Source organism: Anser brachyrhynchus (assembly GCF_964034855.1).
Source record: "Anser brachyrhynchus genome assembly, chromosome: 2".
Taxonomy (NCBI): Eukaryota; Metazoa; Chordata; class Aves; order Anseriformes; family Anatidae; genus Anser; species Anser brachyrhynchus.
In genome coordinates, this window is record NC_137695.1 from 62,686,305 (window position 1) to 62,709,054 (window position 22,750).

The 22,750-nt window shown below is 40.4% G+C and overlaps 1 protein-coding gene across 27 annotated transcripts in view; it reads right to left on the bottom strand.

Annotated features, from left to right (window-relative positions):
- Nucleotides 1–22,750, bottom strand: part of PDE1C (phosphodiesterase 1C) — a 396,700-nt gene that overhangs the window by 78,685 nt on the left and 295,265 nt on the right. For 26 of the 27 annotated variants that reach the window (XM_080582959.1, XM_080582939.1, XM_080582961.1 and 23 more), the window contains 3 exons: nucleotides 7,441–7,554; nucleotides 6,394–6,576; nucleotides 4,397–4,463 (listed from right to left, as the gene is read on the bottom strand). In XM_080582959.1, coding sequence (XP_080439085.1) covers nucleotides 4,397–4,463; nucleotides 6,394–6,576; nucleotides 7,441–7,554 — 364 coding nt within the window. Of the gene's footprint in view, nucleotides 1–4,396; nucleotides 4,464–6,393; nucleotides 6,577–7,440; nucleotides 7,555–13,144; nucleotides 13,290–22,750 lie in introns of those variants that run through there. The other variant, XM_080582958.1, reaches the window with a different exon arrangement.

The window sequence follows — 22,750 nt, forward strand, 5'->3', positions numbered from 1 at the left end:
TAAAGCTAAGGGAAAGCTATAAGCTCATAGAGCTATAGTGTGAAGTATAAACTTTCTTGCAGAAGGTTCAGTTCAAACTCAACTCTTAGGGAAGGCAGTTGGAGCTGACAACACTCATTATCTATTAAGATAAAGTGCCTCGATCTCAGAATAGGATGTTCCTGAAAACCAATGAACCTCTCTCTCCTCCTCCTAGCAACAAAGAGTAAAGGTGCAGATGAAGTTATAGCTAGAGGAATGATATACACATCAACTCCACAGCTGCATCTGGCACAGGACCAGCTTTTGGTCTCTTTCCTGCTGAGAATTTAGATGTGCTTCCCACAGGGACAAATCCAAAGGACTCTCTCTAAACCACATATTAAAGATTGACATCTATAAATTAAAGTTTTCCTCCATTTTCAAACTGTTGCAAGTTAGCTCCCATTTCTTTTTGGCACTTTCACCAAGAAAGATGACTGCATTTCATATACATATATGCACGGCTGGCTCTCAGAGCATGAAATGGGGGTGTTAGATATAACATTGAACAGTGTTAAGGAATAGAGCCATCTGAAAATTTACAATCCTTTGTAGAAACATGAAAAATACTAAATTATACTTTTCTAACAAACTCTTAAAGCTCAACCTGTTGCTGTTTGTTGTCATGGCCAGTTCTCTCCAGTGTGGGCTGACCCTAACAACTTTGCTATTCACATAGTGTTGATTATATAGAGCTGAGTATGTCTTTTGGGAAAGTACAGTCCAAGGAAAGGCTAATTTGTGTCATAAAGTGAGTGAATATCAAGGATGCTGGAGATTCAGCGCTGCTTTCATCAAAGTTGTTCCATCTATCCCAGTAAATCATCCCCTGGTGGAGCAGTTAATTTTACAAGCTGTGTAGAGCCCACACAATGAAGACAGGGTCAGGCTTCTCCAGAAATTATTTGTGGCCAAAGTCACAGAACAGCAATCATAAATTGCATCTTTTCAACATTTCCAATAGGTGTTGGAGAGGGAAAATGTCCAAAAGAGTAATAAGTACCACCAAGAAAGCATGTTTTGAAGCCCTTTAACTATAAACTAGAAAATGAGCAAGAAAAAAAAAAAAAGTCCAAAGCATACACTCAGTCAACTTTAAATATTTTGCTGGTTTTTGAGTGTTTTTATTTCACAATCACTAATCTCAGGTAAGGGAGCAAATGAATTTAACACTTGCATATATATAATAATTGACTTCTGGTTCCTATGACATTGAATTTAATGTCTCAACTATGCTGAAATAGAACTCATCGTAAGGCAATCTTATCTTGAAGGAATAAAAGGGTTGTTTTTATGTATTTTTTGTAGCAAGAAATTTTTATCTACTTTTTCTTGTTTCTTTATGTATTTTTTCTTCTTGTGCTCTTGCAGCAGATGAAATGAACCAAATTGCAAAACAGTACATCAAAATCGTTCTTTTATACTGAATAGTGGTTAACCAAATAGATGCTAAGTTTCACAGTAGCATTATTTAGATTTTATTGATGGAAAAATCCTTGTTCTCATTTAGTGAACAGAAGTTTTGCTATTGACAGTAATGACAGCAGCATTTTACCCTAAAGAACTACGGGGAAAATCCTCTTAACAGAAGCATGAACGTGTTACAGATTGCTTAGAGGCTTGCAGCAATACCATCTAAACTTTGAAAAATAGTGGATTTTTGACCTTTAAAAAAATTAACACAGAATTGACCCATATATTGGGAAGAGATCTATAGATAAGCAGAACTTCACAGGCATTTTGTGCTGCAGGAGAAAAACCTTTCTTCTCAGTAAAGAGAGGAGGAGAAGCAAGGGATGGGAAACTTCCTTTGCTACTCATTTCTAGGTCACTGGCCCTGTAGCCTCAGTTAAAGTGTCATGAACTGCCCTTATGCTACCTATGCTCACTGCAGTCTAACTACAGACCCAAGGTTATCTTATCTTGCAGTCCTGTGTCTTAATTATTTGGCCATTGTTCCATCTTTTGGGGGAACCTAGAGATAAAGTGAAACTCCAGTTCTTCCTAAATGTTCAGTTTTCTGCCTTTCCATCTGTCCTTAACCTTGGAGACTTGATCTGTCTTTATAAGCCAACAAGCAGATTCAGGGATGGATGCTATCTTTTCAACATTACTGGTAGGCCTGACAATTTCTTGTAGCCACAGTCAAGCTGATGTCTATATTGCAGATACTAAATAATTGCAGATACTGTCACTTTGGAAGAGACTACAGTTTCTGCATACATGCATATTAGCTAGCCCAGAAAATACTTCCAGGACAGCCTAGGCATCAGAAAAGGCTGAAAAAGAAAAAAAGAAAAAAAAAATCTAAAGCAGTTAAATATTTCAGCAGTTAGTTACTATTAAGTTCTATCTCTAGCACTACACTGCTGAACAGCAGATCACCAAAACTTGCCAGGTAAATGAACACACTTATTCACACATCCGTATGAATGGCATGCATGGCCAATATTCAAATGTGATACAAATCTGATCATTCCTTTTATAGCACTACGTCTTACATCATTACACCCATGTCATGCAGAAAAGCAACTATCTATGGCAGTACAAAAATCAGTATCTGAGATACATACACAGAGAGAAAGAGATGCTGTGGAACCAATTCAAATATTGCCTAACTTCTCACCCACTGAAAAAGGGAGAGAGAATATGCCTCGGACTTGCACTGCTACCACTCCATCCACACTCTTTGCATAAGCTACAGTATTTCATTGTTTTATTAAAACCAGCCTCATTTTCACAAGCTGATTCCACAGCTTTGGTTTACTCAGTGCAGGCATCTTGTTGGTCACCACAGCAAAAAAAAGAGCACAAAATTCAAAAATAAACTAGTCTTCAGTCCGTGTCATCTCAGCCCTTGTCCTTATTACTGTAACTCTAAAGAGAATATTGATTATGGCAACATAGACCAGCTGAAGAGATGTCTGTGGTACATCCTATACCATTTTTCATGCTTAAACTATTAGCTCATTTTACAGAGCTCACCAAGCAGTCAGGTAGCTGTAAGTTTGGGGATTTTTTTCTTTAGTTGGCTGTACTGGACTGAAACAAGCAAGAAATGTACCATTTCCCATTAAGGAAATGGGACTGAGAAATTTAAGATGAAGTATTATTTCAAAGACAGAACACTTCTTAAAAACAAGTAATTCTTATTTCAACCATGTCTGTTACCTACCCCAAGGCCATCCAAGCAGAGATACGTTCTCAAAATAGTTTAAAAAAACAAAACACATCCTGGAGTGCACAGTAGCCAAGCAGGCATTATTTGACCCTGAACAAAATTAGTCAATGCCTTTGTTGTTATTGATGTGTCTTAACTTACTCTAGCTTAATCGGTTCTGTTTATCATCCTCAATAACTTAAAAACATAGAAAGGGCTTCTGTGAGGTTTAAGTCAGCTGAGAGTAGCCGACAGGTCTTGGACTGTCTTGTTACTCCGGAAAAGAGGTACCATTATAGATGTGTTCCCCCATAATCTGGCTATGAGGTGTAGTTCTAAAACAAGACTTTAGATCCCATTTGCAGGAGTGAAGCTAACACTTGTAAATCTGTGGTTGGAAAAAGGTGTGAATAAATGCTACAATTCTGTACATGAAGGTCATCATTCTTGTTGCACTCAGTGGACCTTCTGTGATTGCTCCATTATCTTTTGATCAGTTGTACTGTCCAAAAAGAAAAGGATTCGGTACCCTAACTGTAGGTCTTTCCTGTGTAGAGTAGAGCAGAAGGACTGTTTCACAAGCTTTACATGTAATGTCCTTATATATTCCCCTTTGTGTCACCTTTTTTCATCACTGCATGGCATGGTTGAACCATCCAGGCTAACCTGTATTTGTGGTCTTGATAATTCTTGCCTAAATCAAAAACCTTGCGATTGCCCAATGAATTGAATTTTATTTTTGTCAGACTACTTGTGACCTCTTGGTCTTTCTCTGAAATTTCAAAACTCACAAAAGACTATTATTCCTAAGATGATTGTCCCTTTGAAGACCTAAAGCTAAGACATACAAGAACATCCCTCCTCTCACAGCAACTGATACTTTCCTTTCTCCATTTCTCTGCACCCATGTTTTCTTTCTTCACTGTGCAAGGTTGTGATTGATTTTAGCATGTTATGAAGTGATCAGTTTAATTGCTGGAAACTAGAACAGAGCTGTAACCTTCACAACTTGAAAATGGCCGAAGCCTTGAACCCTGTTGTTCCTTTTATTGAAAGAATATTCTCTTAGGCCAGTAAATTATTAATGTAGATAAACTAAACTAAACATCAGAGAGGAGAAAAAGGCAAGTGCAAAGACTCCCAAGTCAAATATCACTGTCACCCTGATGGTTTGTACAGACATGCCCATGCCCTGCACCTTTTTATCAGGATTACCTTTAGCACTCCAATTACAGCTGGTGGGTAGCTCAAACCAACCATATTTGATGTTCGTCTGTACATTCTGCCAAGATAAAATAGTTAAATCAACACATAAATAAAATTAAACAAAAACAAACAAACAAAATAAACCAATAAGGCAACACACCATTACAGGAGACCTTGCTCAGCCCAGCAAACCCTAACTGCAATTTGTTTTTTAATTTCTTCTTCTTTCTAACTTGTACACATACTCTCTGTACCATTCTTATTGTATAGCCTAACTTGGGACGATACACTTCCCAGTATCTCATACCTTGATCACCTGACAGGACATCAGAAGAATCTGTCAATAGCAGATCTTCATCAGAGGGAAATGCTACTCTCAAATAGACAAGATGTTCCTCATTTTCCACTGCAGATAACCACACTGTCCTTGCCGGTCTAGCATGCAAGCTAATCCTGTACTTTAAAAATCATTTATTGTCTGCAATAAATCATCTCCAGTTTGGTACAGCTGCTACTTTTGTCTATTTATTTATTTGTTTATTTATTTATTAAGATTGGTATAAAATCTTTTAGGTGTTCTCTGTGTACATATGAGAGAGAATAAGCCAACAATCAATATCTGCAACTATACTAAGCAAAGCACCAAAGTATGTACTAGATTTTAAACTTGTTTTCAAGCCACACATTTTAATAGGCTTGGTGAATACAGAAACATTGACACGGCTAAAATGCTTTTCCACAGCTCACCCTTTATTGTACTTAAGCAATGCAGAACTAAAAAGAGGTGATGGAAAGCTGTCTTCTCCTTCTGCCAGGACACAGTAGTTTTCTCTTAAGTGATGACTCAGGCAGAGTCCCTCTCCCTTAGCTCAGGAGAGCAACAACCTTCCTCTGGTGCCGTATCACATCTGAATGTTTCCTCTTTAAGGCCACAGTGACTCAGATCAACTGGAAAACAGCCTCCTGCAGCCAGATCTCTGCGGTTCATTTATTTCTTTGTTGAGCAAGTCCCTCCCTGAGAGTGAGGGTTAATTCACAAATAGCCTGTCAAACCTGGGAGAAATCTTTTCCAGAGAGAAATGACAAGTGATGCTGTCCTGTTAGACTTATCACAATTGCTGCCACTCTTAACACATCTACAGTAATTTCTTGCACTTTAAGTAACTTCTTAAATATGTAGGAGGAAGCTCTGTGTATCTGTATGACCTGTGGTATGCTGTCTGATACACCCACCCTCCTACACAGAAAACTGCTAGGCACTCAATGCAATTCTGATAAACAGTGAAAGGGTGCTCTTCAGTGTCATGGAAGTCTCTCCCAGCGCATTCACTCCTGACTTGAATTTTGCTGTAGAGACCTGGGACCTGCTGTCTGAAGTCTCCTGGCTGTTTCACATGCACCAGCCCTCCTTGCTTGAAGGAAGAATGTCAGGGAAGAGAGGTTACTCAATAAGAAAAGGTAAGTGTGGAAATGAGTGGAAATTTAAATGACTATATCAATTTTAGCAGTACGTTCTGATGCAAATCATGACTGAAAAGGCTGAGAGGTCTCAATGGATTTTTTTAAATCCCCTCTAAGCTCCAAATATTTCACGTCAGTCTTGGTCCATACATGTACTATGCAATTCAGGCCAGTAATACTATGATATAGAATTTTCTTTTGTTTCTTAGCAGTTCTTCCTAAGAAATAACCAGACAGCAGAGGTAAACAGGCAAGGAAGGGCCTGGTCTGGGTTTACTGAATTTTAAAAACTTTGACTCCTGACCTAGGGCTATGCAGAGGTGTATATTCTCTGTCAAAATTATTTCAACTGTGCTATTACACCTGTATTATGCTAAGAATTGATCAGAATGTGCTGCTTCAGCAGCACCAGGTTTCCAGGTGATAATCAGATCTGTGTAGAAACATCATTAGAAACTTATTAAAGTATTCTGTATTTAATACTACAGGTGCAACCCGCAGTAACTGGGCAGCTACCAGAACAAAGTAATTACATGCTCCTTTACCTTTCCACAAATATTCCCGCTTGTACTGCATGGACAATACTTCTGAACCGGGGCTTTTCCTCAGTCCTTTTGAGCATCATCCCCATTTGTCGTGTGAAGGTAGAAGCCAACCAGTCCCGGACCTCTGAGGGCACAGAGTCGGACTGGATGTCACTGAGCTCATCTTCTGTGTCCAGTAGTCGCCTAGAAGGGGAAGGAAAATGATGGGTAAGTAGACTGCCTTGGAGAGCATTACATCATCATTCACCAAAAAGAAATGTACATATATTCTACTAAAAGCAGTTGTTAAATGCCTTCAGTTTGTAAGCCCTAATGAAACATATTTCTACAAGTCTTCAACAGGTTGTTTATTCTCTTGTATAGTTAAATGCCAGATTGTGAAACTTACTGCTAGGCTGACAAACAAGAAGTATCAACTTTCTGAAGCACAATGACATAATCATCCACTCACTTCTCATTTTCCTCTCATCAATATTCCTGACCTTTCAGCCCTTCAGATATCATTGACAGTCATGTCTAACTTCCCAGTCCTCTCCTTTCCTATTCTGATCATCTAAGGTGACTCTAGAAGTACATTTAGCACTGGGGAAACAGCACATAAAAAGAAGGGGAACTCCTCTCCAGCGTCTTACCAGTCTACCTCTATCATGACCTGGACTAAAAAAAAAGTAATAATTTCGAAGTCTTGATACAAATGAAAAGATTTAACACTATTCAAACGGAATAGAGGGGTACCAATTTAGAACTTTCCTTAGAAACTTTCAGAAAAAGTGGGAACCAATTATTATGAAAACCTTTCTCTAAGAGAATATATTAAACTTATGATTGCTTTTGATCTTCCTTCTGCCCTGGGAAATGTAAAGAAGCTTTTAGACCAAGGACTGAAGATCTGCTCTCTGTGAAATACAATATTTTAATGATTAAAAACATATTGTCTGTGAGTAATAAATCTTGGCAACAACAACTTTTCCAACTGATGTGTAAATTACAATTTTGTGTTATTGGTACTAGATATAAGATGAATGATGATATCTGTGGTTAACTCACCTAGTTTCATCAATGTATACTGACTCAAGAACAGTTGCAGCATATTCCAAATTCTTCTTTAGGTCTACAACTGAAGCTTCCCCTCTCTCTAACTGCTTTACCAAAGACCGCAACCTGAAAGAGGTTTGAGAGGTTTGAAACAGGTTTGAGAATGAGCATCAGTTCAAAACTGGATCCAGCAAGAGACCTAGAATACATGATAGGCATATGAAAACTTGTGGAAGTCTACAGAGGTTTTTTATTCATATAGAAGAAATCAACAAAAAATACTTTTCACAGATCAGGAACAATGGTGACAGACAAACATCACATTATATTTAGACTCAAATAAGTCACTGAAATATCAAAGTCCCCTACTCATGCTGAAATAAGTTAAAACAGAAATAATTTGGAATTTAGCAGAGGAGCTAAGAGAGGGTTATTTCATTCCAGGCATAATAAAGCAAGTAACATCTTGAGCAGTATCTGTTGGTAAATGTCAGCTATTTATGATGACAGGTTTACACATATGCAAAGGTGTATTTGAGTATATTTAGAAATACTACTGCAGAAACACTACACAAGGTTAAGGAAATACCATAATTTTCATTAGACCACGAAGTCACCTTTAGACCATCCCATCTGTATTAAATAAAATTCATGGAAGTTTCTCTATTAAATAATTACTAGAGGGAAGAGACTTTCTGAAAACAAAAATTTGTGCAGATTCCCTTTTAAAATGTGTTGTTTCTCCTCTATCAAAGACAATTAATATATTTGCACAATTTTCTTTTGTCTCTTCTCCTTCACTCTACTGTGTGCCAAATTAGAAAAAGGGGGAAAAAAAAAAAAGAAAAAAAAGAGAACAAAATGTAAAAGTAAAGAGTGAATCTCAATATTTAAAAAAAATCCAAGAAGGTACATTCTTAAAAATTAGAAAAGAAAAAAAAAACAAAACAAAAAAACACATTCGTTTAAAAAGACCGTGGGATAAAGATTTACCATGTTAAAACATTTTGGTCAGTGTCTTCATCCTCATTAGACAGCAGTTAAATAAACATTGAAGTGTATTTTTAACTGCGTAGCAGAAATCACAAGTTGCAATTTGTCCTGCTCATGATGCAGAAACATAGAAGAGTAGCTGTGTCCTCTAAAATCTGGCTTCAACTTAGCAGACTAGTTTTCTTCAGCTTTTTCTATAGTCCATGGAGTAAGATAAGCTTTTCCACACAGTAATGCAGAGCTCAAGACCAATTTATGTGCCCTAAACTGATTCCTTACTCTCACTTTATTAACCACATTTGGAGCCCAACCTCCTACACTAGCCAGATAAATGAAGTTCTTAACATGAAGTGAATATCTGTATTCGCTTGCTATTACAATACTGCCATGGCGTCAATGATTTCAGGAGAAACCAGTCTCCAATGAGCTTGATTTCATGGAAGAGCTGAGAAGCATCCAGACTGCCTATGTGCACTGCACCAACATCTTCTTCCTCCTGGGTTTCCTTCTTCTCCCCCTATCCTCCTAAACACTGAGGCTGCAGAGAACAAAAATAATAAAAACATCTATGTTTCTCTGGCTAGGTCACATAAACACCACTCCTACTGGCAGTGGTACCACTGACACACAACTATATATTTAGACATATAAAGAATCTCAAAAAAGAGGTGGACCCTTCATCTCTGGGCAGATTATCTCATCTGCTTGTTTGTAGTCAAGAAAGCAGAAGTATTGTTCTGTACTTCATTCCTGATGTGAGAATGGGGATGGAAAGGTCGGGGATGTACAAACATACTCAACACAATTCTTCCCACCTCTGTAAGCCATTAGAGAGCACTCAGCCATACCAGCACATTTCCTCCAATCCTGGAACCCAGCTGAGGTAATCCACAGAGCAACTCCAGCCCCATGGAAGAGGAAACGTGCCTTCGTGCTCTCATACTTCTCTTCTGTGTAACTGCACCACCAGGTATGAGCGGCAATGCTTTTAGAAGGATGAGCAGAGCTGGGAAAGGTTCTCCTCTACCTTTTAGGTCAATAGCTTCCTCAGGCAGCAGCACATGGGGAAGCTGAATGCACCTCCTTCCTAGAGCCAAAACCACTGATCCCTCCTTAGATATTCCCAGCTTTTCTTGCCAATGCAGGAAGGGAGGAAGAGAAAAACAAAAAGCAAGCAAACAAATAAACAAACACACATGCACACACAAAAAAATTCAAAACCAAAAACCAAACCAAACCAAAAAAAAAACACCACAGCTTTCACACCTAAACAGCAAGCAGTGGTTCACATGCCTTCTCTTTCCCTCTTCCCATGTGTGAGGAATCTAGAGATGTAACCCATTAACTTCTTACCAGAAACTGTACACAAGACAAAGGAGTTAATATCGCAGGAGGAACATCATCTTTGCCTCTTCTTGACTTTTATTTCATTGATTTAAGTACCCGGCAGCTCTATGCCACAAGTCAATCAAAATTCATGTTCAGTAATAGCACAGTGAGTAAATGTTGCTTCATGGCACCAACATTCATCACCGAAGATTATGCAGAGTACTGTGTGCATCAATCATTTAGCAAAACAGAAGTACAGTTGTTATAATAAAACCTTGTCACAAGATCAGCTGCTCTTGTGAAAAAAAAAATTGCCTTACCATCCATTATCTATAACTATTTCTGACTCATCGAGTCACAGCAGCTGCTGCCAGTTACCTTTACTAAATAAGAGCCCGGTGATAGTTTGTCCTTAATTCATTTCATGTATCTCAGTTTCATTGAGATAGTCCTAACTGCAATCATAAAGGTAAGGTCAGAGTGTCCCATTGAAGGGCATCCAGGCAAATTTATTAGCTGGAAAATGCAGTTTTGGGGTGACTGAATTCTGGAATTCAATCAAATTCAGCAAACCATTTTAACTGAAATAAAAACATTACAACAAACTTTTCACACATTTTATTTTCAGGATCTTGTGCTAAGGTAGTGGAAACAGAGGGCAAGAGTGATAGGACCCGCGGGAATGGTGTCAAGCTGTGGCAGGAGAGGTTCAGGCTAGACATCAGGAAGAGGTTCTTCACTGAGAGGGTTGTCGCGCACTGGAACGGTCTCCCCAGGGAAGCAGTCACTGCACCAAGCCTGTTGGAGTTTAAGAAGTGTTTGGACTGTGCACTTAGTCACGTGGTCTGAATTTCTGGGTTGACCTGCGTGGTGCTGGGAGTTGGGCTTGATGATCCTTGTGGGTCCCTTCCAACTTGGAATATTCTATGATTCTATAAGATTCTGAGTTCCTGTCTTTGCCTCATACACTAGTCACAGTAGCAAGTGAGTAGGGTTCAGTTACATGCACCACTTCATAGGAAAATGAGTCTTCTGTCGGGCTACTGACTAAAAGAAACATACTGATACAATTATCATAATCAATTCAATGAATCCAAATCATTATTTACTTTGCTTTTACTGTAATTGTCTGAAAATGAAGCATGCTATTTTGCATGAACAAAATGCTTTTTCAACCAAAGCATGTTTTCTTCTGCTTTTAAAGGTTCATTTCAGAGTGATCAAAACCTATATTTTTCTTTTTTTTGTTTTGTTTTGTTTTGTTTTTATCCTTTCAGTAGCAGAACTAAAAATTTCCACAGATCTGCTGGACCTAGTTCCATTGAAGTCCAGGGAGCTAATTGTAGAAGAAGCTGTCAGTTACTGTGAACAAGGAGACCCCAGGCCAGATAGCAGGTATTAGCCATCTCTAATATTAAGCTGTCTTAAGATCATGGCACACGCCACAAGTGTTTCTCAGATTATGGTCATCAGAAAAGCACCTACAGAGAAGTGTTGGCCATACAATATTAGCTCTAAATCCGGTTGTACAATTATGGTAAGATACAGCTAATACCTTTCTTAATGAGATTTCCAAGGGAAGCTGTTCCTCCAGTCCAGAAATTGTCTGTGATGCGTGCCAAATACTATGGAAAAAGTTCGAGAACTGTTTTTCTCTGTACAGTTATTTCACATTTTAGTCCTTGGAATAATCCCTAAAGAGCCCAAAGCAAATCCATGCCCTGTGCAATGCTAAGCATTTTTAACTTCCTCTGATCCAACAGAAAACTCAGGTAAGTGTAAAATTTTGGAAAAGGGGCATAGGCCATTTCCATAACATGGCCTCCCACACTGCCCTTCCAAGGGAAATACCTATATCCATTCACTGTAAAAAGCTCTGAGAGCATCTGCAAATAATGCCAATATACTCAGCCCTGTTTTTACTCTTTTTAATGTTTCTCTAAAATATTTGCTATCCTGCTTAAGACTCAGGGAGATAGAAAGCAAATAGAAACAGCAACTGAACTTAGTCCATGAAAGTTACACAGCTCAAAGACCCAAAACCACTCCAAATCCCCACTGAGAAACAGGAAAAAGTGAAGCTGTTTTTAGAGTATTCTTGAAACAAAATTTCTGAATAACTGCTCCAAGCATTCTCCTTTGTGTTATAAATAAGACTATCTGTGTACAAATATTTATCTACTTAGGTAGAGGGCTTGTGTTTATGCTGTTGATTTTTTTTTTTTTAAATAGCATTACATATCACTCCAGAGAAGATTAACACCACCACAGTCTGGATACTAGTCAACTCCAATTAACATGCAAACCACACGGACTGTCTGAATCCTTGGGGCAAGTTTCTTCAACCAGTGTGAAGTCTACAAAGCTGCATGGCTAGTCTCCACATCTATTTTCAAAGCCTTTAGACTGTGATTCATTGCACATTTTCAACACTACAACTCTATCTCTTCTTCCAAGTATCATTCTTATACCATTGAGCCTGCTGAGAAAAAAGAACGTTGAATGCACATAGAAAGAAAAAAAAAAAACAAACTAGTATAATTACAGATTACCAAGGATGGAATATTTACCTTTGTTTTACTCTTAACATTAATTGCTGGACAGTTTGATATGGACAGCTGAACCTGATTAATATCTCGTTTCAACCATGGCAAGTCATGCTAGGTTTGTAGAAAGCAGAGATTTTTATTATTGCCAGGAAAAGAGAGCAAGGTATTGAACACAGCAATTTGTGTTAGAGTGGGTTAAGTACTTGTCCAAGACAGTGTTTTTTCATCAACAGTCAATAACACCTGGAGATCAAAAGCTATTCACGAGCCACTAGTAAATCTGACACAAGTTTCATGAAGAAAGCCTGCAGTGGAATTTCTTACCAAAACCAACCCATGGCCACACAGCAAAGGGACTCAGCAGAGAAAGGAGAACCCTGGGCTGAAGTGATTTCTGCTTAGTCCTTTGAACACTTGCTCAGAACGGAGATCCCAGAGCTCAGCTGAGGGACTGAAGGAATTATCCTCAAGCAGTAGCTCAGTGGAAGAAAGCACTAATATCCTAGATGCGAAAATCCTCATGAGTGGATTGTTTCCCTGGTTTGTGAGCTCAAAAGCTTGCTACAAATACAGGTTGAAAGAAATTATTCAGAGTTTCTGGTCTCTCATCCGAGGAGAAGAAGGAGCAGAAGGCATATGTGGTCCATGCCACAGTTAAAACAAAACAAAACAAACAAAAACAAAACATAAAACAAACAAACAAAAAAAAACCACCTTGTATCTTTCTGCAAAATATGAGAATGTTCAAAAAAAATGTAGAAGATTTGAGCAATATCAAAACTTTTCCCACCCTCACTAATGACACAGCTATCTTAAATGAGTTACTGGCTGCCTTCTGCACTAACCTGAGAAAAGATGTGTCATTCTTACTTCCTTTCGAAGATGTACATGGTTCATATGCATAAGCAGAGAAAACCTTTTTGTAACACTTGAAATCATTGTTCACATCAGTTTTGAGCTCTGTCTTGACTTCTGGATGGTGAATGGTAGTTTCCCAAGCAAACTCTTAGTCCTGAGTAAAAAACAACACCCTGCATTGATTTAAAGGAATCCACAGATCACAGATCACAGAATCATCTAGGCTGGAAGAGACCTCCAAGATCACCTAGTCCAACCTCTGACCTAACACTAACAAGTCCTCCCCTAAATCATATCACTAAGCTCTACATCTAAACATCTTTTAAAGACCTCCAGGGATGATAACTCAACCACTTCCCTGGGCAGCCTATTCCAATGCCTAACAACCCTTTCAGTAAAGAAATTTTTCCTAATAGCCAACCTAAACCTCCACTGGCACAACTTTAGCCCATTCCCCCTTGTCCTTTCACCAGGCACGTGGGAGAATAGACCAACCCCCACCTCGCTACAGCCCCCTTTAAGGTACCTATAGAGAGCGATAAGGTCGCCCCTGAGCCTCCTCTTCTCCAGGCTGAACAAGACCAGCTCCCTCAGCCGCTCCTCGTAAGACTTGTTCTCCAGACCCCTCGCCAGCTTCGTTGCCCTTCTCTGGACTCGCTCGAGCACCTCCATGTCCTTCTTGTAGCGAGGGGCCCAAAACTGAACACAGTACTTGAGGTGCGGCCTTACCAGAGCTGAGTACAGGGGGACAATCACTTCCCTAGTCCTGCTGGCCACACTGCTTCTTATACAAGCCAGGATGCTGTTGGCCTTCTTGGCCACCTGAGCACACTGCTGGCTCATATTCAGCTGACTATCAACCAATACTCCCAGGTCCTTTTCTGCCAGGCAGCTTTCCAACCACTCATCTCTAAAGTCCCTAAAGTCCCATTTGATAGCCTTCAGGCTTCTCTCTGCAATATCAACTCTGCCAGCCTGGACTATCAAAAGAGGATAGTAGTCAGAGGGGCAAACTAGGTTAGGAAGCTTTCTGGCAATGTCCCTGACCCTGGCCCCAGGGCGGCAGCAGACTTCCCTACGGGTAGGGTCAGGTCAACAAATAGGGCCCTCTGTTTCCCTGAGAAGGCAGTCACCTACAACGATCACCCTTCTTTCTTTCTTAGTGGAGGCAATCCTGAGGTGTGGAGTTGACTTCCTCGCCCTAGGCATCCTCCTGGGTAGACTGTTCACCTCATCCTCACCCACCAGTCTCTCAAGCTCCAGGGTCTCAAACCTGTTGTGTATGGGCACCTGAGGAGGCAGGGCTGGTAGGGAGGGGGGTTGCCTGCGACATCCAGTAGGGACCTGTTTCCATTCCTCCTCATCTCCTAGGTCCCCTCCCTCTGCTCGACAGGGCAAGGGGTCCACCCTTGTTTGGGGTGTCTCACCCCGGTGCCTTTCCTTCAAGTCTTGCAGGGAGTTGCTCCACAGGTCTATTTCCCGCTCACACTCCCTGATGGCCCTCAACCTCTCCACCTCCTCCTTGAGCTCTGCCACCAGGCTGACCAGGTCGTCCACCTGCTCACACCTCACACACACGGTGTCTCTGCTGCCCTCAGAGGGCAGCAACAGGCTCAGGGACTCCGTGCATCCAGAGACCTGAACTGCCACATTTTTGAGTGGGCACTCAGTCTGGGTGGCCACAGACTTTCTAAAAAGAGCTCTCCACCTAGTGATGACCATGGCACCTATAGGTAGGCAGCCGGTAGACGAGTTGTTCCTGTGAGCAGGGTGGAACGCTCTGCCCTGCCTGAGCGCGCCCTACCTGCACAAAGTGCCGGGCAAACTGCCACGCCTCGCCCCACTACTGCGACCAGGTGACTAACTGTCACCAGGTTTCAGTGGAATTGGGCATCCTTGTAAAAAGCCTAGCAATTGCATAGGGGATAAGAATGCAAGCTATTACACAGTAATAATCTTGCCATAATTGATCTTAGAAACACACATTTTTCCCCAAAATATTATTAGCATTAACTTTAGTATGGGAGACTATTTACAGCCCTGTTCATCACAGAGGTGCACCAGCAAAAACTGTCACTTGAAATCGATCCCAGTTACAGTAAGACCCTTTGTGAGTTTCCTGTGGAGAGAGAGAACGCCATTTAAATTAGACACTAGCATGGAGCACTTTCAGCTTCAGCAAATCCTTGTCACTCTGACTGGAAGTCTGAATAAGAGGCACCTTCTGCTATCAGTCTGTGTTTATTGTTAGTCAAATTACCCTTATATAATGAAAACTGAAGAGAATGATTTCAAAGACGACTCATTTATGATAACATCCTTTTGATACCCAGCTCAAATTGCTTTAAAAAAATCAAAATAAGTAAATAAAATCACCCACAAGCTTTAGAAATTAACAAAATAGTAATCAGGTTTATTACTGACTAGATCCGATTCCATGAATGCCAGCTTCAGTTTACATACAGAAAAAGCCCAAGGGCTGCTACTACAAGCTGGAAAGACAAAGTCTGCTTAACTGAGAGACAAAACTGTGCCTTCTGATTTATGGTACACATTCCTTTCCCTTCTCTGACAAACTACCTTAATGAACAGTAGGAAAATCATGAATAAGATGAGAAACAGATGTTCACTGTGAATATATAGTGAACTATATTTCTATTCAAGAATTGCTGCATAGAAATAGGTGCACATCTGTTATCTAACTATGATGTTCAAACTTAATAAATCTGATATTCTGGGGATATATCAGAGAGCATATGCTGACCAGCTAAGCAGTGCGCACATAGAAGGTCTGTCAGATGCCTCTGGACTGTATCCAGCTATGGTGTAAAGGAACTGTAAAGAAAATGCACATAGGCTGGATCAACAGAGGATTGGAGGGCAAGTGGAGGGAGGTGATTGTCCCCCTCTGCTCTGACCTTGTAAGGCCCCACTTGGAGTGCTACACCCAGGTCTGGGGCCCCCAGCACGAGAAGGATGTGGGGCTGTTAGAACGAGGCCAGAGGAAAGCCACACAGATGATCAGAGGGCTGGAGCACCTCTCCTCTGAAGACAGGCTGAGAGAGCTGGGGATGGTCAGCCTGAAGAAGAGATGGCTCCGGTGAGACCTCATTGCAGCTTTTCAGTACTTAAATGGAGCAACTTTTTGCTCGGTCAGATAATGACAGGACAAGGGGGAATGGTTTTAAACTAAAAGAGGGCAGATTTAGACCAGATGTTAGCAGGAAATTCTTCACTTGGAGCATGGTAAGGCACTGGAACATGTTGCCCAGAGAAGTTGTGGATGCCCCATCTCTGGAGGTGTTCAAGGTCAGGCTGGATGGGGTCTTGGGCAACCTGATCTAGTGGCATCCCTGCCCATGGCAGGGGCAGGGTTGAAAACAAGTGATCTTTAAGGTCTCTTCCAACCCATTTAACACTGCCCAAAAATATCAAAAGCAGACTGCATGTGGTTACACTTCATAATGAACACCTGCAGTAGCCTCAGTCAACTGGGTTGACAGAAGCCTCCATGATGTGTATTGAAGACCCTTCGATGCTCCATTCAAGTAGCAGGTTGGTGAGACAGGTACAGCACACACAGGAAATCATCAAGGAGCTCACCATGTCTTCTCACAATAGTCAGCAGATATGATTCATTCCACAGTCTGCCACATCTGAGTCTAGGGCTCTACATATATAGCATTTGCGAACTACGCAGGAATAGACACAACCTAGAAAGTCAGCTCCAGCAGGAACCCTTAAAAGACAACAGGAAATACAGTAGTAACTGGCAGCCCACAGCCCAGGGGATTTGTATTAGACTGGACAGTTATCTTTTGCTACTGCTTATGTACAGAAAAATTCAAGTGACAACTTCCAGAGGAAGAAAAAACATATGTTTTCAAGGAACAATCACTGAAACACACAGCATTGTGTTACTGGCATTTCTTATCAAGAGAAATTACAAGCAATTTCCCATTTAATAGTTTTGCCTTCCTCTTACGTCCTAGAATATTCTTCTTCCTTTGAATGCCAAATAAATACATAAATAAATAAAGCAATTAATTTTGTAACATTTAGAAGCATGATAATGTAACAATGTCATGTTTGGTGGAATCAGCAGGGTGGTAATTGGCTTGTTTCAGCTCACCTTAAGTCAAATAAGCTTGTGCCCATATTAGCCAACTATAAGTGAAATCATGCAAAGTTTGTATTTTCCCCTCAGAGGCATCAATTCCTTCACATCTGTACAGGGACAGAAGTTCTATGGCCAAAATATTAATGAATTTTGTCTTACCAGAGGAAGCCAAATTAGACTTACAGCCTAAGCAATTCTGTCCATTCTGTCTTCTGTGTAGAACTGCAGAAACTCTCAGCACTGAGTCCTTTGAATTGTCCTTGTCTCTACCTCCCCGCTACTGAAAACTTCTAAACGGTGTACTCTCTTCTGACATGCAAACACCCTGTCCATTCTTGGGTTCTGACCTTTGGGAACTGAAAGTCATAAAATATAAGCAGTAAAAAGCCTCTCACTATCAAATGTAGACAAAATTGCAATGTCAGATTCTTGGTTATGAGGCCATTAGAAGTACTGGTCATGGGTCTTTTTTCATTAGAGTCAATCACCTCAACCAGCATTAACCTTCTATAGAAATGAGGCACATAGGTTCTCATGGAAGTCACCAGAGAGGCATAGCTATGATGAATCACCTTCAAAAGTTGCCTGTCATATATTATCTTAGGGAAGTGTCCACTGCTTTTAGATGCGCCTTCCTCCACAAATGACAGAAATGAGCTTAAAGATAAGCTTAGGCAGGTATTATAGTTTCAGAGAGCTAAGACGAGGTGAGATAACTCTTTCCATTGAATAAATTGAGACATGAATGGGGGTAAACTTCAGATGTGGGAGAGAAAGGCTGCTATATTCTTTTTTTCACAACTAGCCATCTTAAAATGGATGTTTCCCAAAGTAAGCTTGCCTCTGATGGACTTTTTGAGACTTGTAATAATTTTGGGAAAAACTGTGGGATCCCTGAACTTTTTGAAAATGAAATCCAAAGACAGCAAATAGGATCTTCCGGAACCCAGCCTTTCCAAATCACTGGTGCTTTTTATAAAAATGACCTCAGTTATTGTCAGACAAAAACCTAGGGAACAATGGCTAACAGTTTTCAATTTGCTTCTTTAAAAACAAGTACCTGAAATGAACCATATGAATTGCTATTTCAGGCAACTGAACACACACTGTCAGTTTAGTGTTGATGCATCCAGTGACGCATTCCCCTTTGTCTTATACAGACTGAATCTTTTTCTTTGAAACCACAATTATCACATTTCTGGGTCCTTGAACAAGGTTATTCTTCCAAATGATGCTAGCAGATTGCTTTGTGCAGATCTGAATGTCAGAGCTGCACGCTGGCTTTTTACTTCATGCTCATTGCAAAAACTGGGGGGAGTTCAACAGATTAATATCAAAATATTTCATTGTAACCTTAACTGTCCCCCATCTGTTATCATTAAAATATCTACAGGAGGAAGTCTGTAATTATCTCACTCTTTCCAGCTCCTAAAATCACTTATGTTCCAGAACAACTTTTAGGAACCCACAGGGCAGTTAAGCAAGTGCAGATCTGAGTGCACATAATTCAGGCAGGAATATGAGTGAGTGTCAGATTCTGCACCTGGAATGGAGCAACCCTGGTTATACATATGGACTGGGTGGTGAGAGGCCGGAGAGCAGCCCCATAGAAACAGATCTAGGGGTTCTGGTTGACAGCGAGTTGAATAGGAGTCAACAGCGTGTCCTGGCAGCCAAAAGAACCAACCCTGTCCTGGGGTGCATCAGTTGTGGCATTGCCAGCCGGTTGGGGGAACTGATTGTCCCACTCTGCTCTGCACTGGTGCGGCCTCACCTCGAGTACTATGTGTAATTTTGGGTGCCACAACACAATAAAGACATAAAACTATGAGCGAGTATCCAAAGGAGGGCTACACAGATGGTGAAGGGTCTAGAGCAGGTGTATGAAGAGCAGATGAAGTCCCTTGGTTTGTTAAGCCCAGAGCAGAGCAGGCTGAGGGGAGGCCTCATGGCGGCCTGCAGCTCCCTCACGAGGGGAGCGGAGGGGCAGGCGCTGAGCTCTGCTCTCTGGGGACAGCGACAGGACCCGAGGGAACGGCATGGAGCTGGGACAGGGGAGGGTCAGGCTGGGTGCTAGGGAAAGGTTCTTCACTGAGAAGGTGTTCAAGAACTGGGACAGGTTCCCGAGGGCAGTGGTCAAGGCAGCAAGCCTGTCAGAGTTCAAGAAGCATTTGGACAACACTCTCAGACATAGGGTTTGAATTTGGGGTGGTCCTGTGTGGAGCCAGGAGTTGGACTCAATGACCCTTGTGGTTCCCTTCCAACTCAGGATATCCTATGACTCTATGATGCAATATTTAAATATGGATTTATATAGCATTTTCTCATGAACCACACATTTTACACAGCTGTTAGCTTTAATTTTTGCTGTGATCAGAGGTAACATTGATAAAAAGTTTCAAATATGGTTTTATTTTAAATTGGTATAAATGGAGTATACTAAGATTTCTGGTTAAAAACTTCAGCCATTTCCTTTCTAATTAAATGCTTATACCTCTCCTTGGTAGATTTTGGTTATGCAGGCACTGAGGACTCTAGACACATTTAAGATGTGGGTCCTGACTTCTCTGCCTCAGATTTCTATTTAGCACAACATTTATTGCACATACTACATAACTAATTAATTGACGTTATTTACACAGCTGATTCACTGGTATAAAATCAGAAAAAAAATAGATAAATTACTACTAAAATTTTAATTATAGCCGCATTTAAAGTCTGCTATGCACTTTTTGTAGCCTGTAAGTTCAGGAGTTCACCACACTTCTCTGGTAATACCAGCACATGCAATTGTAAGCTTAGGTACTTAATACACCTTTTGTCATCATATAATTTATCTTCCCTCCTCCCAGTAAAATATTAACTAATATATGTTAAAAGAAAGCTATTGCTTTTTCTTTTGCCACAAAGTTTGCATTAAACTGCAAAATCATTCCCTCTTGGTGGTTGCAATTAGACCAGTCTATACTTTTACAAAACATTCCTTTTCTTTCCACCCCTATTTGGCTTTATTTTGAAGGGATGCATTCCCAAAGTCAGCAGTAAATATTCCCTTGTCTTTTGCTAAAGGCTGGAAAACCAAGGCCATCTCCCAACTTTTATTTGTACATGTTGAAGGTGTTGAACAAGATAATGGCCATGCCAGGATTTTTTAACAACCTGGGCACTAGCAGGAAAATCATAGTCTTCTGAGAGAAAGGACAAAAAGAGGCAAGTATAGTATGAAAGCTGGAGAGTGCCAAGCCACCATTTACAACAAAAAATAGCTCAGATAAGGGTTGCATTTGATTGAACGCAGATGATTCTGAATAGTTGTCCACATTTTCTCCCCTTTATTGATACACTGGTAGTTTGGACTTTGCACTATCTCCTGTCTACTGCAATTACCAACCTGGCTAACAGATCCAGGTATACTACTAGCCATTCAAACCTTTGTTTGCTAACATGTACGAGAACTGGACTTGTCCACAAACCACAATCTGACCCCTGCAGCACTGACAGTTAATGTAAGTTAGATGAAAAAAAATCTGACCTATGTTCATTTCCCTGAGACTTCCATGTCGAATTTGGAGATAAACCCAGATGGACTAAGCAAGTATCCCAAGAAGTCTAACTTAGGAACGCACTTTTGCTTGGTGGTGTGCTTATGGCACCTCCTTGTTTTAATTGCAATAACTAACTTCTCCTTTTCTCAATCCAAAAGAAGAGTCAGAATGGCTGCTCCAGCTGATACAAATTACCAATTGCAAATGTTACGGGAAAAAATCAAGATTCCATGAAACACATACACAAAAACCTGATGGGTCAAAAGTGCAATTGGCCAAATCTGGAGAGCATGACTGGAAAACAACCTCTTGGGGAAGACGAAACATTTGAAATTGATAGCTTGTATACTGAAGCACAAAATAGATTAGCAAGTAGAAATAAAACAATGCTAAGTTTACAGTCAAAATTGTAAAAAGAAAATTGTGCAGCTGATGAAATTATAAATTGTAGGAAACACTTTTCATTCATGGCTGTTCTTGTAAGAAGGAAAAAAAAAAGCGTGAGATTTCCTGCACTCGCTCAATGGAACACAAAGCACTTCAAAAACATCTGTTAGAACTAACCCAAGGTTAAAAAGAGAAGCAGCACTAAAAATGTCTTTGAATAGTGGTAATAAGAAAAAGACGTGACAAAAAACAAGAGGAAACTTGTGAAGATTGTTTATGAAAATAAATTTCTTAGGCAAATTATTATCATGTTTACAGGGGCATATGTCTTCCATTTGCATTCCCTGCATGCACTGTTGCATTCCACATGCCATGTAGGAACATCTTCAGTTGCAGATATCTGCAGACCAATTAGCTCTGCTCTCCTGTTGTAGAGGGACTGAACATTTCAGCCATATTCACAACTGCAACACCCAAATACCCTCATGCCTCAGGCTCTGACTGAAGGAAGTATTAGTCCCCAAACTACCTTTTTGCAGGTACATGATTTCCTATTTTTCTTAGTAAATTCTCATTCCTCAAATTGTTAAGCAGGCACAATAAACATCACTGAATGGGTTAGCTTGACATCTCAGCACTCATACTACTTTGTTTCTGCCAGTCATTTCCTTTCCTTCCCATTTTACTGCCTCACACTCAACTTTGGCTCTACCATCATTGGTTGAAATTTCACTAGCAGCATCTCAGTGATTTACTTTGCTTGACCTTCCTAAGGCCTATTTCTGTATTACATCAGTAAGATTTAACAACAATATCAATAATGCAAAATGGGACACAGATACTGAAGCTGTCAGAAGCAGATTTATTTTGCCATTCCCTTCCTAAGAAGATATAGCACTTGGATGGCCACAACATGGATGCTGAGAGATGCACTCTAGCAAAAACTCAGAACTTTCTGTCCACTAATGAAGAAGGAAATCTTCCAACTACTGTGTCAACTGGCCACAGCAAGATAGCATCAGAGGGAAGGGAAGCAATGTGTATGAGGACAGTCAGTTGTTTCAAAACAATCATACTGAACACTAGAGTGAACAAGGAATTTCTGCAATTTACTGAATTACCAAAGACTATTTTAATCTTCATGTAATACAGCAAAACTTTTAAAGGTACATTCAGCCTGCCTTTTCCCATTTTCTTCCCCAATTTACGCTAGCTGTGATGACTATAGTGTGCTTATGTGGCAAGGTTTCGGTAGAGGGAGCAAGGACTGTAGGGCTGGCCACTGTGAAGAGTCCAGAAGCTGCCCCATGTTAAGTAAGAGCCAGTTCCAACCAGCTCCAAAAAGGACCCGCTGCTGGCCAGAGCTGAGACAGTGAGTGGTGCTGGTCATGCCTCTTGTGAGAGCATATTCAAGAAAGGGAAAAAAACAAAACAAAACAAAACAAAACAAAAAAAAAAACACTGCACAACAGCAGCTGGGAGAGAGGAGTGAGTAAATGAGAGAAACAACCCTGCAGGCACCAAGGTCAGTGCACAGGGAG